An 18249-nucleotide genomic window follows, 5' to 3' on the forward strand; every position below is an offset into this window, starting at 1 on the left:
GGGGAGAAGAGCAATAATAAATGAGACGGGCTAGTGCACACGGGCTAGTCTCCTTCCCAGTTTTCAAGAATATGGGGAGGCAAAAGGCTTCGTCACGGCAATCACTTACTTGTCCCTTGAAGCCCCCAGTGCCAGAACAATGGGATCAGCAATCTCCAGCATGGACTGCAGGATGGATGCAACCACAATGAAGAGAATAATACTGAGCAGGAACGCCCGGTGCACCACCTGCAGCTCGATCAAGCCGGTCTGCACGGCCAGGATCAGGAGCGTGACTCCTTCCGTCATCCCCCTTCGGGCACGCATTTTAAAGGAGAAAAAATGCAAAATTTAGGGCATCACTGGTTTTGCTCCAGCTTTTATATATGCACATCTGGCAACCACTAGAAACCCACACACATTTGCTGCCCTATCACTGCAGTCTGTTTCAATCTTAATTTATTTTCTGCCCTCTAAGAAATGAAACACGGATGTTTGCTTTGAACCCTGCAGTTTATGCTTTGCTGATTTTTCTCTTTAAGTGTGCTGCCAGCTGCGTTCATTCAGAAGGCAGTGCCTTGAAGGGTGGAGATACAGGACAGGTTCAAGATGGCAAACACGGAGCCTGGAAAAGGAGTCTCCTGTAAAGAGCTACCTTTACTCTCTTGGAAACCCAGAGTGAAGTTAGCCAGGCAGGAGCCTGAGCAGCACTGCTCTAACTGCTGCAAGACAAAGCACAGTCTGCCCAGGGCTTCTTCCCAAAGATGCTCCTGTGCCATTTGGGCAGTGCCCCCTTCACACAGACTCCAGCTCCCTACTTCCTATCTCAGAACCTGGTGTCCAAACAACGAGTCTTTCACTTAAGGCTTGAATCAGAGTTTGAACTTCCTGCAGAGGTCGAGCCCACCGCACCACCACCCAGCTCCCACGTGCATGTCAGACAGTCGGGACAAACACCAGAACAACAGGTGGTCTGTCGGCCCTGGGTGGTTCCCACAGTAGCTTTTAGCGGGTCTGTGTAAATATTGTGGTATTTGTAAAGTTCCACAGAAGGGTAGCTTGGTTTCACATGTAGAAACGGGGGACAAACGAGACAGGAAACAGAAGCTGCTACATAAACATTCGGTTCTTCTAAACATTCCTCCAGCGACTCGCCCCGCGTGAAAATGCTGCAGACAGCAGACGAGACTGCCTCAACCCCCAACAGCAGGCGCCCCGTCTTGGTTACAGAACTGAACTGAGCTGAACCCTGCAGAAGGCCTTTTGAACACATTTGCACGGCAGTCCCTCCCCATCAGCACGTATGGACTCATTAATAAAACGCCTGTCAGATTCCCTGTTCGCTCTACAGAATTCGTCGAAAGCCAAGAGACTGCCAGTTCCCAGCCATCGATGTGCTGCCTTCTTAAAAAACACGCTCCCTGGCACTTACCGATTCATAGCGGGGTCATTCATGAACGCTCGGTAGCCCTGCAAGTAGAACTTGCAGAGCGTTAAAACTCCCAAAGCAACAAAGGAGACGGTGAACACGAGGCCCAGCAGTGAGTACGGGGTGCTGCAACATTCTGCAATGCTGTAAGAGGGGGGAAAAAAGATGATTAATATAAGTTTTGTTATCTTTTCAATGAAGAGTATAAGCTGGTTTGGAGAGAAAAAAAATCACAACTCAAGTAATTTAAATGCAACACAGCAAGCTGCACAACTGTGTCCCTTTCTCCTGCAGGGACAGCTACGTAAGACACTAGTCTATTATTTCCTCCTCGCATGCCAGCGGGCTCAAATCACGCTTGCAGGAGATCACCTTACTCTATCACAACTCCATCATCAAGTTACACCCATCAGCTGCATGAGGAAGTCCCTGGGGAAACCCATTGTTCATTCAGCCGGTGCTGCAGGAGCGTGCCACGGGGTGGCACTGTCTTGCTTGTACTTTCTATTAGGAGGAACAATCACTCCGTTTGATTTACTTGCTGACATGACAATCCCGTTACCACACAGAGACATGCGGTTACAGCGGATGGATTTGCTAAGGCAAAGGGCACAACTGAGACTCCCCAAATCTCCATTGTTCTTGTAACCTGTGCATGGAAAGAGTTAGCTGGGAAAGTGCTAGCCTCCGCGCAGGCTGTACTGGGGCAAGTCACTCCTCCCAGCCACGTGCGATATCTCAGGTCCGCTGTATACAAGGCACCTGAATAACCTGAGAACTTTGTTTCAAAGCTGTCAGAGCAGAGCCCCCCGTTACTGGTCCGACGTAACCAAGTCTTCTGGCGGGCTCTATTATAAAGCACCTTTGTCAGAAGGTTAAAACTCTACAGGTAACTTCATTTGGAAGAGCAGCAGAGAGGATTTGCCATGGAAGGGACCCAGAGAAACTTAAAAAGGTCAAAGGAGGAGCTGGAGAACATTCAGAGTCGTACTGAGGCCGCAAGCGTGAGTTTTCATTTCTCGTGACTGCCTGAATCATTGCCACCTGTAAAAACATCTACACAGAGGCAGCATATTGTTGCTTGCTGTGCGTTCATGGCAACTTGATATTGCTATTAAATGCACCGACTGCGCTTGCTTGAATTCTGGAGTTGCACAGCTCTGGGAAATAAGTCATTACAGCAAATAAAAGAGCACACCTGCAGAGAGACTGCTCTCTTCCTTGGCAGAGAAAATCTTTTCCCCACATCTTGCTAAGTAGATCATATTACTGTGAAGTCCTTTGACTGCCTGGAGAATCTTAATCAGCTGGCCTGACAAATAATATTTTACCTTACTTCCCTATCGGTTACTGCCAGAGGTGAGAACTGCTGCTGGAGCTCTCCCTCCAGAAGAGCCCCTGTCCAGCGCTGGGTTTGCTACTGCAGCAATGCAAAGTGTCTTTATCCTTCGCGCCCTGGTACAGCGCTTTCTGAACTCTGTTGCTCTTGCGCCATCAGAGATGACCGCAATGGCCAGAAGGGATCCACAGAAGATGTCCTGAAGAGGACTCAGAGGGGTGAAGGTGGGTCCGTTAAGTTTTGTCCTTCCTTGTTTTGAGCTAAACAGAGAAGCTGAGCAAGTCCCCTTGAGATGGCAGCTGGTTTATCTCCTGCATATCGCTCCACCCCCCTGCTAGGTATAACACTCATTCTGCTGGGTGTGCGTGGATTGATGTGTAAATCACTCACACTCCAGACTCTCCTTCCTGTGGCACAATTCCAGAGAACCAGCAGTGGTCCAGGTTACATGGGGTAAACCTGCACTTTAACCTAAGATCATTTCAACCGCCGATCGTTTTAGCCTGCAGAGATCACCCACCGTTAACACATATTCGCACTTCACTGCAATGTCTGGCACTGGAGATCTGCGGATGTGACAACAGCCACATCCTCTACCAGAGGCACAAGGTTTCACAGCAAATAAATTCCCCTGCCATGTCACGCAAACCTCTGCTCTCTCTGCCTGAAGCCCACACATCACTGGAGCACAGGCCGTGGGACCTGGGACAGCACAGCGCTCCGAGCAGAAGCAACTCAGTTGTGGGAGGGCTGCCATGTCTTTCATTCCCAGGGTCCATCTTCTCTTTGCCTGATGACAAGAGACTCTGAGCAGTGCCCCTTAGGACTAGAACTTTCCAGTTCTTTGCAAACAGCCAATAAAATCCAGAGGCCTTTTATCCTGAAAATGCTTCCACCTCCAGTTTTCATGCCTCCAAGGTGGAGAGTGATCAGATCATTTCACCTTCACTTCTGGCAACTGCCACAGTGTCAGCAGCTACAATCAATACCACAGTCTGAAGCAAAATTAAAACTTCAGGAGAGGAGAAGAGTAAGAGAGAATAGGCAGATTCCAGCCCCGGAGGTTACCTGAAAATTAAGCTAGTCACTGCTGTGAATGCTGCACAGAAAGACAGAACCAGCAGCGTTATCCATTTTACCGAAGAAAGAGAGGAACCTCACACTTCCTCGGTTAACCCTGAAACCAAGGGCTTAAATATGATGATAGACAGAGGGCCCCAACTAGAATGAGACAAAGCCGATGCAGCATCCTATTGACAGAAGCCATGCACTCATTCAGGAACACGAACTCACACACACAAGGGAGTAGGAAGATGCTACTGAATTACCTTGTAAGGAAGAGGAAGAGAAGCCTCTCTCTGGAGGCCGGCTGATCCCGCGTACTGAAATAGGAGTAGATCTGCAGAGCGAACAAGACGAGCCAGAACACCATGAACAGGACGGGGACCACCAGCTGGTTCCAGAGAGACATCCCCAGCGCCAGGAGCCCGTAGACCTCCACCACCTGGGCAAGACAGAGACAAGACCCACTGAGTGCTTATGTCCATAGCCTGCATGTTCAAGGAGGAGCGCTCTTCAATGAGTTTGCAATCAAAGCCACGAACAATGTGTGTGGTATTGGCTACCCTGGAAGGGGGAGGGAAGTTAAACCACAGGCATGGCCTGTTGTACAGTCTGCTTCTTATATCCTTGCTCAAGGGTAACAGAGACTGCAGGTTTCATAAATCCCTGCAACCTTCCCCCCACAACAGCTGCTGCTCAACTAATGAATCATACCCACTCAATACTGTAGCACGGGCACTGCCGTGCTAGTGCACTCAGCTGTTCTGCTGATCGGTGACAAATATGTTATGACTTTGTATTTCTTCTGACCTCCATATAAAGACAGGTGCTAAGTGACTCAGACTTCTATCACAGCGGAGGGCTAAATATCATCAGTTGGTGCGTCTCCTGTTTACCGCTGTTCCCGTCTGGGCAGCAGCTCTTTTTAAGTTTGTACTACTTCCTCTGCAATGTTAATACTAGGGGATTCTGGAGCAGCTCTTGGGAAGCCGTGACTTAGTGGCAGAAGGCTAACACCATGACATCAAAGAGAAATTTGTCTTAGCTTAATATTTCCACAGGTGCTTTTACCTCACTCGAGTATTTTCAGCGGTGTTTCTCATGCCCCAGACAAAAAATGCTATTGTGGCTGTAGAAAGCAATCAGGGCTCATGGTAGAGGTGATATCTTTTATTAGACCAACAAGATTTTTGCAAAAAAAAGTCTTTAATTTCATTGTGGCTGGAGAACACCTACCAGGAAAGATGTATTTGAAGAGCATTACAGAAACAAACTTGCATATCACAAGCGAGTAGGGCAAGATCCAGAGAGGCACCACAGGCACTTACACTGTTGATGTGTTTTGCATGGGACATTCAATGCCTCAATAAGGAGAGGTAAAAACAAACTAGCTCAGTAGGAGTCAGCCCATAGGAAGCGGCTCTGCCCTAGACCCCAAGCAGATGGCAGGGCTTGAGGTGCAGCCTCTGTGTTAGGGTTAAGGCCCCTGTGCATCCTGACCCCAATCATTGCATCTCCGAATCACCCTGGCACAGTGCCCCCCAGGTGCCTCTTGGGTCTCACTCACTGTCATCAGTTTTGAGGACAGGTTTCACAGGCTGCACAAGAAGTTAACGTGTTCACAGGACCCTTTTCCCCACGCTGTAACTGCCACCATACTGGTGAACAGATGACATCCTCCAGGGGAAGAATGGCTCAGGAAATGCAGTCAAGAACTGAGGTGTCTAATACCTTCATTTCACCCAATTTTCTCCCTGCCCCAGAAAGTACTTTGGGCAGTATCAGCATTCCAGCTGTAAGTAGCTCGAGCCAATTATTTGTGACCCCAGCCCTGAATCTGGCCAATGCACAAGTGACGGCAAAGGAGACGCATGATGGGGCAGGTCATGGAGCAGAACGGGAGCAAAATTCCAGCCTGGGGTGAGTGGCATCATCTTCCTTGACTGGTCACGCCAGGTCTGAATTTGGGCCCATCCTTTTTTCCTGATTAATTTCACAAGACTATAAAAAATTCCATGGCAGCGAGGTTAAAAATAAAAGTTAAAAAGGCGTTCTTGTGTTTCCAGCCTGCAGTTAAACGACATAATAATCTGGTCCTCACTGCCTGCACCCATGTTTCAGCCAATTTGCTTCAAATGGTCTTAAAGAGAGTCAGCAACAAATCACATTTCTCTTAGCTCCAGCCAGCTCTCCACTACTCTTGAGCGTAGCCTGGTATAGGTTTAGCAGCATGTTGTAAATACCTTCCTATTTGTCCGACACACACGGGAAGTTATGCCCTGGAGCTGCATATGCATCAGTGGATACCTGGTGTGAGCAGTACTTCTGGAAGAGTCTGCACAAGTACATTTTTCCCCCTCAAGAACTGAATATTAGAACGACAAAAGGAATCAGCAAGTCAAGCCAAAAATCACTTAAATCCAGATCTTTAAGGTGATTAGTAACCAGCCTGATTAATTCCCTGGTTGTTATGTTAGAAGAAGAATAAGCAAAACACACACTTGGGTAGTTTTTCTTTCTGGCACTCAGTTAATTAAAACCACCTCAAGGTGTGTGCTTAAACCCCCTAGTGCCTAAACCGACAGATTAGCTCAGAGCATATTTGTGACTTGGTGCACCTTATGGTGTTGGGTGATCGGGGTTTATAAAAGCAGCTTCCAGTTTGACATGGATTTATGGCTAGCATAGTCAAAAGGGTATTTTATAAGCTGGACTTAGCCCATTGCTTCTTGGCACTGTATGAAGGCGAGCTGAAGAACTCCCTCCCCCTTCCCTGCTCTCTTACTCTTTTTTCTGCCCCCCCTCCATCGAGATATGAACAGCTACAAGCCCCATCTTTTTCATCACGTGAGGGGAAAGAAAGTACTTCCGATTTGCCTTGTGATGGCTCATTTACCCCAATGCCTACACTACCTAGACACGGACTGGGACACTACACAAGTAAAGAACCAAAAGACAGCCTCTTCTCCAAAGAGCAGTAGGATGTTCATAGATTTGCACACACCTGTCACCTACCCACTACGCAGGGTAAGGAGGGCTTTGACAGGTATTTACACGGAGACACTGTGGACCACAGGTGAAAGCAGTTTATTTAAACCTGTCACAAGCAGTGGTGTGAGCTGGCCCTGCGGGTTGACCAGAGGCAAGTGTCAACAAGGGGTGATGGTAGGCAAGGTTATTTGGGTAAATGCGATATCTTTTATTAGACCAACTGAAATAGCTGAGAACATTCTTCTTTGCAAGCTTTCAGGTATAAACACCTTCTGTTAGGCTGAAGAAGTGTCTGCAGTTGGTCTGTGCTCTTCCCGGATGGAACAGAATAGAAGCCAGAGGCCACTATGCAAGAAAGCCAGACAGTGACAATGTACATTGAGGCAGTCAATGGGCGAGAAACAGGTGTGGGGGTGGGAAGGGGAATGTAGACCTGGTGATAAGAAGACAGCTGGTAAATAGTAGAGTGGTTACCTGGGGTATCAGATGTTAGGCAGGTCATATATCTGATGTTTATATTTAGTCCATGAGTTTTTGTATCCAGTAGGTTGATGAAGTGAAGTTCATAGGCTTGTCTGAGAAAGGTGTTTTGTAAATTCCCTTTGAGGATTAGAACTGAGAGATGGGAGTTGTCTCGTGAGAAATGTGTCCCCACAAGTAATTGGGTATTTTTGTCTTTGATGGATTTTCAGTGTGCATTCATTCTGGTGTGCAGTTGTTGTTTGGTTTCTCCCACATGTTTTCCATCAGGGCATTTGGTGCACGGGATGAGATGTATTACATTTCTGGACGTGCAGGTGTAAGATCCAGAGATGACTGTTCTGTTGTGCGGTATATTTATTGTGGGGGTGGTGGAGATGTGTTGGCAGGTTTTACATTTCTTGTCATGGCGTAGTCTGGATCCATTCAGTGAGTTTTGGGCCATAGGAAGTTTGCTTCTGGTGATGAGGTTGGTGAGGGTCAGTGCTCATTTGAAGGCTAGGATGGGTAGTTCTGGGAAGAGCTCTTTAAAAATTGGGTCTCCTTCTAGTATGAGTTGCAATTGTTTGATAATTTTCCATATAGGTTCGAGGGAGGGGTTATACGTCATAACCAGCAGTTCATGAGGGTTTTCTTTTTGTATTGCAGCAATTCTTCACGTGGTATCCAGGTGGCTCTTTCAAAAGTATGATCTCTCTCTCTCTGGAGGAGTGTCCTTGTTGGGTGAAAGCCCTTTTGAGATTTGTGAGGTGATGATCATGGGTATTCTCCTCAGTGCAAATTCGGTGGTACTGGTGGGCTTGGCTGCATATTACAGCTTTCTTGGCGTGTTTAGGCTGATTGCTCATTCTGCACAGATATGTATGTTGGTCCACGGGTGGTTTGTATTTTACCATTCTGGATAGTTAGTGATCATAGTGTCTCAAAAGAAAATGTTGATGCTGCAGTATTCAAGAGAGAGTCTGATGGAGGGGTGATGACTGTTGAATTTCTGATGGAAATCAATCAGAGATTGCAGGTTTTCAGTCTAAATGATGAAGATGTCATCAACATACCTTAAGTATATCACGGGTTTGATGGTGCTGTCCTCAAGGAATTCTTCTTCCAGGGGTCTCATTAATTTTTCCAACTATTCTAGTTGGTCTAATAAAAGATATCAGATTTACCCAAAGAAATCCTCAGACCAACACAGCTACAACCTATACCCCTGAAACAAGGATTTAAGGCACTGTCTCGGTAGCAAAGATATCCTTTTTACTAAACATATTGAATTTTATTAGTAAACGTTAAGAGTCATGAACCAAAAAATGACAAAGCCATGAGGCATATACCGAGTGCCTGAGCGAGGAACCAACGTAAAAGGGATGGGGGTAAGGAGGGGAGTGCAACTAGGTTACTGAAAGTAATACTACAATACTGCATATTGGCATTAACCAGAACTAGATGTTAACACCTAAAACTGAAGCACAGAAGATAATTTGTCATCACTGCTTTTTAGAGCCCTGCACTTACAAAATAAAACTACCCCGCTGGGGGACATGAGATGCCGGTGTGACGCACAACTTACCTGGACAAGCTCTCGGTAGGCAGATTTTGCCAGGTTATACGGCACCAGCAGGTTGGACGCGAGAAAATAGAGAACTTCGAGGCCAGTGAAAATCATGGCAAACTTATTGATGATGACGATGGTTTCCAGCGGGACCAGGCAGAGTCGTGCCAGCAGAGGGAGCATGTGAGCAGAGAAGAGCCAGATCTGTTTGGTTTTCATGACGCAGGAGCACAGCGTGCACACCACCAGCTGACCTAGAAACACAACACGCTGCGTTACAGCCAGTTGCCTGCACTTCCATTTAGCTGCCTGGTAAAGCTCTTAGCAGCACCCAGGACCATTGTGACAGCTATGCTAACTGGAGCGCCTCCGCTATGAAATCAGGACTCCTTTGCCTCTTTGGAAGTTCCTCCAAGACCTTTCTCTCGGGATGCGTGCCAGACGTGATCTCAGCTCCTCACTAGAGAAAGCATCCCAGTGTAAGGGCAGAAGACATGCTCAGTGTGTCAGTTTGCTAGACAGAAGGACCTTGGAGTGAACCTCAGGCCTGCTGGGCAAGTCTACCCTGAGAGCTTCCGGTGAACGTCACCCGCACACGTGTATGTGCTGCTACAGTGAGCTGCTGAAGCCCTGCTCTGCTACCATGCCTCCCCGAGCTAAAAGGAAGAGTAATTAAAAGGTCCCCAGTGGCCTTTAGAGCAATAATATTTACAGAATGAGGAGGCATCTGTCAGCCTGGCCAGCAGCAGAACGGCATCTAGGTCAGCAGCTGAGACTTCGGGAAGTGCCCGAGGGCAGCCACTCACAATTTCCACAGGAGGTGGCAAGTAGCAGATAATTAAGCCAATTAAAACCAACTATGCTCCTGGAACAGTTGGCGTGTCTGCATGCGTGCACAGGTATGAAATCACGCATGCCCCCACCTACATTAACACCATACCTAAGCAGGCCTCGCAGGGTGTTATTTTCATGAGAGCTCATGCTCCACTTTGAATCAGTGGGAGATTTCCAGGGATTTCGCTGGGAGCAGCGCTAGGGCCACACACTGCTTTGGAAAAACTTTGCCTACGACTGCCAAGGGATATCTGACAATTCCAGCTTGTGTATCAAGTCTAGAGGACTTGCTTGGGAGGGAACCCAGCTCCATTCAGTCTGACCTGTACAGGCCATTATTGCTAGCAGAAGTGCCGATACTCATGGCCGGAGCAAGCAGGGATGACTGTGAACATGACAGGCCACGCCACCCTCTTGACTTGAGCTCAACTCAGAGACTGAACTCCAGTTTCTGTTCCACCCCTTCCCTCTCCAGTTGCTTAAACTTTCTCGTTAGACCAAAGCTTTCCACTTTTAGACTCCACTGACTCCGAATGGAAGTGGCTGAACTGCAAGTTCGGGAGAAAAAAAAACAGCTCTCCCCATCCCATGCAGACACCTGCCCATTTCACAGGTCCTGTAAAGACAGGAAAGCCAAGCCAAGTGCAAAGAAAGTGAGCCCAGTATTTTTTTTTTAAAGTGGTGAATATTGAAACGTGGCAGCTTAACATAGGATCTCTCAGCTATAAAAGGATATATCCCACTGCTGGTGAAGTCAGTGGAGCATGTAACTCATGACTGATGATTTCAGCGCTGCTGACTGCATTCACCCTTTTCCTTGCTAACTCATTTCTGCCAGACAGGATATACTTGGCTCACAGCTGCAGCTCTAGCAAAAGCTGAATGAGAACCAGAAGTGAAAAGGCCCCTGGCCACATGAAGCACAATGCCTTTGTTCTGAGGTTGTACCCACTACCAGGGGTGTAACAGTATTCATACAGCCATTTTCTGCCCCAGAATGCATCAAGTTTCATGTACTTTCCAGGGCAGCCACCCCCAGGTCCCAACGGCTGGCCTCGCAAGGCTTCCACCCCTTCAGAGACCCATTTATACCTGCACGTTGCTTTTCTCTGCCCGTATTTTAAGCATGTTTTTCCAGGAGCTAAGCATCAACATTCCCAGTAAACCAGCGTGGTGGACTTGCCACTGGGTGCTGCCTTCCTTAACATCCATGAAAACCAGAACAGACACCCTCCTGGCCCACTCCCCCCAAGTCCCATCTCCGTCACTTTGCTGCTCTCAGCCCCTAACACGTGAACTTTGTTCAGAAATATTTTTTGCAAGAGCCAGAGTTAAAACTGCTTGATTTTCTGTTACTCAAAGGCCTACACAGTTGGTTTGCTTTAATTACCACAACTCAACCCCACTTCACCAAGGGATCCCAAGACCAGTATCAATACACTTACTGGGACTTCAGCAGAGGGGAATTATCACGGTTTTCCATGTGCCACCACTCTGCGCATCCCTGTTCAGCTCACTCCCCGAGAATACCCCACACCTCCTTTCCCACCTTTGCAATCTAAATGCTGATTGAAAGCTGGCAGGTAGGAAGGACAATGGCATGACACTAAAATAAATAAGTGGGGCGCTTTATCTCAAGCCAATTCTCAGCCCCCTCAGAGACAATCTGCAAAAGTGTCCCTTACTGTAACGAAAGGTGCCGCACAGGCAGCAGACACAGATCTCCCCGCAAGAGTCTAAATTTGCCTGCCCAAGTTCTAACTTGGGGAGGTGGGTTGCCTGATAAAAACCACTAAAAACATACAGTAATTCCATCATCAGTCTAGAAGGGAACTCCTGAATGTCAAAACACTGAAGAACGAAGCAGGCTTAATTACTTGCTAACCTTAAACCCACTCACCTACCTGTGTGCTGAAAATGAGAAGCCACTGATTGAATGCTGCGCTAATCTGATGCTTATAAAAGCTCTGCAAGGGAAATTTTCCTGCAGAAAATAAACACTTTGCAGGGGAAAAGTCTGGGAAGGAGCCTGGCTCCAGTGATTCTCCTGAGCTCCAAAACCACAAAAACTTTGCCCTCTTCAAGAACTCTGTATACACTGACCAGGGCTGCTGAGCGCCCAAAACCTCCTAGCTCACAACCCACTGGAAAATTTGGTGCAAGTAGGAAGAAGTGGTCAAGTTTTCCTCCGAATCATTCTTAATATGGGATGGGACTCTCTTTGTTTTATTCCCCTTCCAAAAAGCTGATGCTAACAAATTCTCCCTGGTTACCACACCAACCACGGTACGAGAGCCGCGAGGGTTTAAAGTCCGTGCCTGCTGCTGGGGTTACATCTTAAGGGCGGTCTTGTGGGTGGCATATTTTCCAAACCCACATCGCTTTGGAACTTTCCCAGCTAACACGCTGACAAGACAGCACACTGATAGACAAGAGGCAACCCTCAAATCATCCCTGGCAGACTTGGAGCGTGTTAGTGATCCCAGGCCGCAGCAGTCAGACTGAGTCACAGACGTGTAGAGAGAAATGAGCACTGAAGGCCCCTTTCCAAAAGCTGCAGTCCAGAGCACCAAAATACCTCTAAATAACACAGCTCAGGGTAGATCAGATTACGAGCTATGCAGAGCAAAGATCATGCCTGGCACAGATGACCTCCCCTTACTTGTCATCCCTCCCAGCCCTGACCGACGCTACTGCAGCCATGTGAACAAGGGAATATAGCTGAAAATCTTCCATTAAAAGAAGAAAAAAAATGCATCTGAAGCAGTCAAACTCATGCCAGACTGAATCAAGGGATGGAGCTGGACAGGTCTCAGTGGTGGTGGGAGATGACAGAACAAGGAGCAATGGGCTCAAGCTGCAGCAAGGGAAGTTGATGTTGGATATTAGGAAAAACTCTCTCACTAAGAGGGTGGTGAAACACTGAAACAAGTTACCCAGAGAGGTGGTGGCATCTCCATCCTCAGAGATGTTTAGGACACAGCTAGACAAAGCCTTGTCTGGGATGATGTAGTTGGGGCTGGTCCTGCTTGGAGCAGGGGGTTGGACTAGATGTGACCTGAGGTCCCTTCCAGCCTGAATTTTCTGTGATATTACTGTTACTGATGCTGAATTTCATCTGCCATAACCAATTTGCGTGGGGAATGATGGAGCCAGGGACCCATGTTTTCACCTTGTGGGAGCACAGCAAGTTCTTCAGTCAGGGCATGTGATGCTTGTTTAAATCTTTTAGAAGATAACATTGTGAAATTCTCTGACACACTCACTTGATACTGGTGAGGTTACACCTTACAACCCACTGGAACAGCTTTTGTCGGGGAGGAGGTTGTGTCCTCTCAGAGGGTGTTTTTTTGTTAAACAACAGGAAGAGAAAAGTACCAGTAAATACTCTGGGGCAGGAGCAATTAGGTGCTGAACTGTTTAAGAGAAGGACTTAAGCATTGGCTCTTTTATATTAGCTTCCTTTCCCCTGCTCTTCCTGCATTCCTGAAGGCAGGCCAAGTCTGTTAGCCTGATAGGGCAGTAAAGCCAAAGTACGAATGAATAAAGCAAATGGCAATGATTTGTTACTGACTGACATGGAGAGACACATTGGCCGACGAAAACAGTTTCGACTCCTGGTTCAGTGTCCACGTAAGTGCTGCTGAATGACCCACGCAAGTTTGATTCGCTCCCTCTAGCCTGCTTGCGACTTAAAATATCTGCCTGGCTGTACTTAGCCACCTGTACCTGGCAGGACTTGGGCAGAAGTATTCATTAGCTAACTCTAGCTGTTCTCTCTCGGAAGTGCGATAAAGGGCTCAACCACATTTTGGTAACAGTTACCAGGAAATGGAAAGAAAAGGCTGCTTTGGATGATACACACAGTCTCTGGACCACCTTGCCATAGAAGATAAAACTTAAGAAGGTAAGAATCACATGGTGACTTCAGCCCAGCAATCCTAACATCATAATTTTGTTTGGAGCAGGAATAATTTAGGAAATTCAAAACATGGATAGATAAAAATGAACTGTTTAATCCTGAAAAGGAGAAAGGGCACGAGAAAGAAAAGATACATTTCGCTCTGACAGGTTTAGTGGTATTTCTATAAGAAACCCAAAGGAAGAAAGAGTCCTGTCTACAAGTTATAACCAAAGCACAAGAGTGCATGCATGTATCCTGCTAACTTTAGCATTCTACAAAAAGCCAGCCTCAGTTCTCGCTGTACGTCGTAGCAGCGGCAACCAGAAAGGAAGCAGCTGAATCCATAAACAGTACGTGGCTGGCTGCATGCAGTTTTCAATCATTTCAGAGAACCCACAGACCTCAGCAAGAGGAGCTGAGGATCTGTCTTGTGAGATTTTGGACTTTATCATCACTGAATGTATGTGTAAATATTTACCCATCCTCCCACTAGCACAGAGCAGGGCTCACACCTTGACAATTACCACGTTCTTTTCCAAAGTTCATCACACGGGGGTGGGGGGAGTGACATGAAGCCAGTTCTGGGAGAGAAGGATCTTTAGATGCTCCAGAGCACTTCTAAGAACTCATACCAAAAGAGCTGTTGAGCGTGGACTAGGTTTAAATCGCAGGGAAATTGTAATCCTGAAAATCAACGTGCTCAATAAAGCTCAGGTGCACACACCTGCATGGCAGAAAGCCTCTCTCTCTCTCTCTCACCATCTCGGTGTCCCTGGCTATGTAAAATGGGGATATTTACCTAACCCAAATAACTGCTGAGAATAAACTCTTTCTTGTTCTGTGCTTTTAAAGTGAAAAAAGCCCGTTAGGGCTTGTCAGTATTAGAATCCCTGTAGTGCTTTCAACCTGAGGAACTCAAAATGTGCTTACTGCTATATTCCAGACGCAGCACAGACGCTTTAAACCAGGGCCAAAGAGCCTATCAGTGAGACACGAGGGGGGAAGGAACTACTTTAGTAAGTGCCGTAGTAAAGTCTGCAAATACTGAAACATTCTGCATTGTGAATTAGATCTGAATGGGACAGTGTTGCAATGCCAGCAAGTGTCGTCCTCCACGCCACCCTGGCTGTTGAGGACTAAAGACCTTCAGAATCTTCCCTCCTTCTTCAGCACTTTGTTTCTGGGGGTCTTAGAAGATGTCAGAGGCAAAGATTTGCTTTTAAACTTAACACATACCATCCCAGCATCTGCAGGAAACAAACCATTGTAAAGGAAATGTTAGCTGCCATGCAATTTTCCAGCTGGACTATCCATAGCATCCTGAATGCATGAGTTAAACCTATTTCTATTGTTACACATAAAAAAATATTGTAATTTCTAATCAAAAGTGCAAAGCAAAACTTACCTGACAGGCTCATCCAACACAAAAAAAAAAAAAGCAGCTGAAACCAGCAAATACTTAATTCTAGCATTTCAAAAACCCCACACAAAATTAGTTCAGCTCCATAAGAAAAATTATATATTGGTAAAGCTGTGGTATATAAATCCTGCAAACAGGGAATTGCAAGAGAAGGTAGCATAGACCCAACCCTCTCTATGGAGGAGTATACGCATCATTGCTATAATAGCAAGAACAATTCAGGACCCAGACATTGAAAATGCACAGGTAGAAAAGATTAAGGTAACTACTTACTCCTCCCAGTCAGACCTTTATCTGCACTTACCTATTAAGGCGGTCATGAAACGGTTCATGGAGAGAGGTTCTAAATACATTGGCCCTTCGTACCCAGATTCCAGTTCACTCCTAACATAATCCCTAAAGAACAAAAGAAAACACACAAAAACATTAAGATACAGGTGGCCCGAATTGAAAGGAACATACCTGGTCTCGCACACACACTTCTCTAACGCACCCTGCATTTGATGGACACATATAAAGGGGACGATGGTGTCAACCCATGTAATCACTGTATCAAAAGGGTCATTTTGCTTGACACAGCTGTCTGCACAAACATTTGAAAAAAGCCGAATCTCTTGCAGAAAAACTGTGCAGCAAGGAAGGCTGGGGAAGCAGGGGTGGGGTGGGGAGAGGGGAACCATTCTTTAGTCATTAGCGAATGATGCGTCTGGTTCAGCAACCGCACTTCAAGTAGGCTCCAGTAGACACTGCAATAGATGCAGGGACCTTGGCACAAAGCATCGAGTCCGTCCAAGTAACGGGATGGACTGGAACAATGCAGCAGTGATTCTCTAGTCCAGGCAAAGCAAACTGTTTATGATGGATAACAGCACCCAACCAGGCTCAGGGGAAAGGGCTTTCCCTCACTTAAAGGCAGACCACAGCATATGACTCAGTGCTAAGTTAGCCAGCTGCTTCTTCCCAGATACATCCTAGGATCCCAGCTTGTGCCAGCCACATGTGAAAAAAGCCCAAATGTATCTCTAGCCCTACCTGAAAGCCAGTTACCTTTCCCAACCACAGCAATTCACCTGCTCATTTACAGAAGTCTCTGGAATTCAGACATCAATCTCAATCTACTCAAGCAAACACTTCAAACGCCCGTTCTGGGCACCCAACAGCTCTGCCTACTCACAGCAGGTTTTCAAGTGTTACAAGACATGCAAGGTATGCTGGTCAGGGGCCTCTTTATACTGTAACCTGTAATTAAAGTGCATGAGAAAAGAGGAGCAATTTCTTCCTCTTGCCTCAACATCTATTGCATACAATGCCTTTTTCTCTCTCCAGCATCCAGAACTAGCCTGGAGCTAGACCAGCGGTTCCCAAACTCTGACAGGTTGCACACCACAAATTTAAAACTATATGACCTTACGTACCACCAGCAAATTTTTCAGTTCACCCTTAAGTACCACCAGTAAAATTTTGTCCTGTAAAGTAATTATAATAAATCTGTTAACGTGTACCATTGACAAGATGTCTGCATACCACTGGTAGTACCTGTACCACGGATTGGGAACCGCTGAGCTAGACTGCCCTCAGTGACTGGAGCTGGACTCTTCTCAGTGGGGGCAGACGACAGGACAAGGACCAATGGGCTCAAGCTGCAGCAAGGGAGGTTTAGGTTGGATACTAGGACAAATTCTCTCACTAGGAGGGTGGTGAAGTGCTGGAACAGGTTACCCAGAGAGGTGGTAGCATCTCCATGCTTGGGAGGTTTTGAAGACCCAGGTAGACAAAGCCTTGGCTGGGATGATGTAGTTGGGGCTGGTCCTGCTTGGAGCAGGGGGTCGGACTAGATGCGACCTCCTGAGGTCCCTTCAACCCTCCTTGTCTATGAGTCTATGATCCAGCGCGCTGTAATTCTGACAAGTATTATTCCTTTGTTTTTTATGTGAACCATCAAAAGATTCAAAACACCTCGCGCCTCCAGCTGAGTACAACCCATTAGAGCTCAAAACAACATCTCTAGCGGTTTGCTTCTTTCATTGTTGTTTTTTTGAACTTGCCAAACTGCAATTGAAAAATTTCTTGCTATTAGAAACAATATGCTCTAATTTGAATCCACGTGGACTATTTCTAAAGAGTCAAGAGCACGGCAGTTCCTGGTGCACCTATTAGGCAACAGATCGCGTCACAAGACAGCCTTATGCAACACAGTTCAGATGCACCCACGAAGACGCCGGTGTGAGATGCCTGCGTAGTTCCTATGTCACCTGCAGCCAGCGAGGCTCGTCCCCAACGCATAGGACCATCAAAAGGAAGGAACCGCCACTTTCCTGAGAGCAACTTGCTCCAGATGTTATTGAAGGCATCACAGCAGGCAGGCCGGGCTGAAGCGGAGCTTTCTGAATAGCAGCCTTCAATGGAAGCATACAAATCCCTTGTGATCCCATGCCAGGGGAACAGAAGAGCAGAAGCCACAATCTTCCCTGGGCTCCTGCACTGTTTGGAGACAGCGACAGTAAAAGGCTCCAAAACAGGGAGGAGGTGCCCACTGGCACAGGCACCCCATGAGAAGCCAGAGTGACTGTATGTTAAAAAGCCGCTGTCTCTTCTTTGAGCATAATCGGCATGAATCCTACCGGAGGACTGGCCAGGAGCCTTCAGGATGGTGGGAACGCATGTCAGCGGCACCAGACGGTCACTGTGGAGTGCTCTCCCCGACCGCTCTGCTCAGCCAAAGGCACACGGTGCCTGGCAGAAGTCCGGGGGCTCACTCCACACCGCGGCCTTGCAGGCTTCTGAGGCAGATGCTCACACTTCGTTAGAAAACAAGGACGGGGCCGGATCTGCGATCGGCTGAGCTTTGGGGTTCAGTGCCGGAGAAAGCGGCCAAGTTGTAATGCAGCGAGATGCATTGTGTTGTCTCTTTTGATCCCGCTGTGCCATGAGAAATTAGAAATCCAGACGACAGTGTCAGGAACGTACGGAGGTGATGTGGATCTCGCCCCCGGTCTGGCTCATCCTCAGGTTTCTGCACCAAGGTCTCTTGCTCCTAGCTGCAATTGAGAGCTCCACATCTCTGTGCTGGAAGAAGCCACTTCTGTTCTCCAGTTACAACCTCCCTTCCATTCGGGAGCTGCGTTTGAGCCTGGGCACGTCTCCTTTTTGCGTGGGGACAGCAAAGGAGGACCATCACCTGGGGCACCAAGGACTTCACTGATGCTGGAGGTGGTGGGCGCTGGAGCCTGCCAGCACGCTCTTCACTGTCCTTCCACTTGCT

General features: G+C 47.3%; 1 protein-coding gene across 1 annotated transcript in view; it reads right to left on the reverse strand.

The window, feature by feature from the left end:
• RNF145 (ring finger protein 145) overlaps positions 1 to 18249 on the reverse strand; it is a 57706-nt gene that overhangs the window by 6460 nt on the left and 32997 nt on the right. Inside the window, exons 4-8 of the mRNA XM_006032196.3 lie at positions 15292 to 15383; positions 8848 to 9083; positions 4076 to 4251; positions 1412 to 1552; positions 110 to 292 (exon numbers count right to left, since the gene is read on the reverse strand). Of these exons, the coding sequence (XP_006032258.2) occupies positions 110 to 292; positions 1412 to 1552; positions 4076 to 4251; positions 8848 to 9083; positions 15292 to 15383 (828 nt within the window). The remainder of the gene's footprint in view (positions 1 to 109; positions 293 to 1411; positions 1553 to 4075; positions 4252 to 8847; positions 9084 to 15291; positions 15384 to 18249) is intronic.

Source organism: Alligator sinensis, unplaced genomic scaffold (genome assembly GCF_000455745.1).
Source record: "Alligator sinensis unplaced genomic scaffold, ASM45574v1 scaffold1035_1, whole genome shotgun sequence".
Classification (NCBI taxonomy): Eukaryota; Metazoa; Chordata; order Crocodylia; family Alligatoridae; genus Alligator; species Alligator sinensis.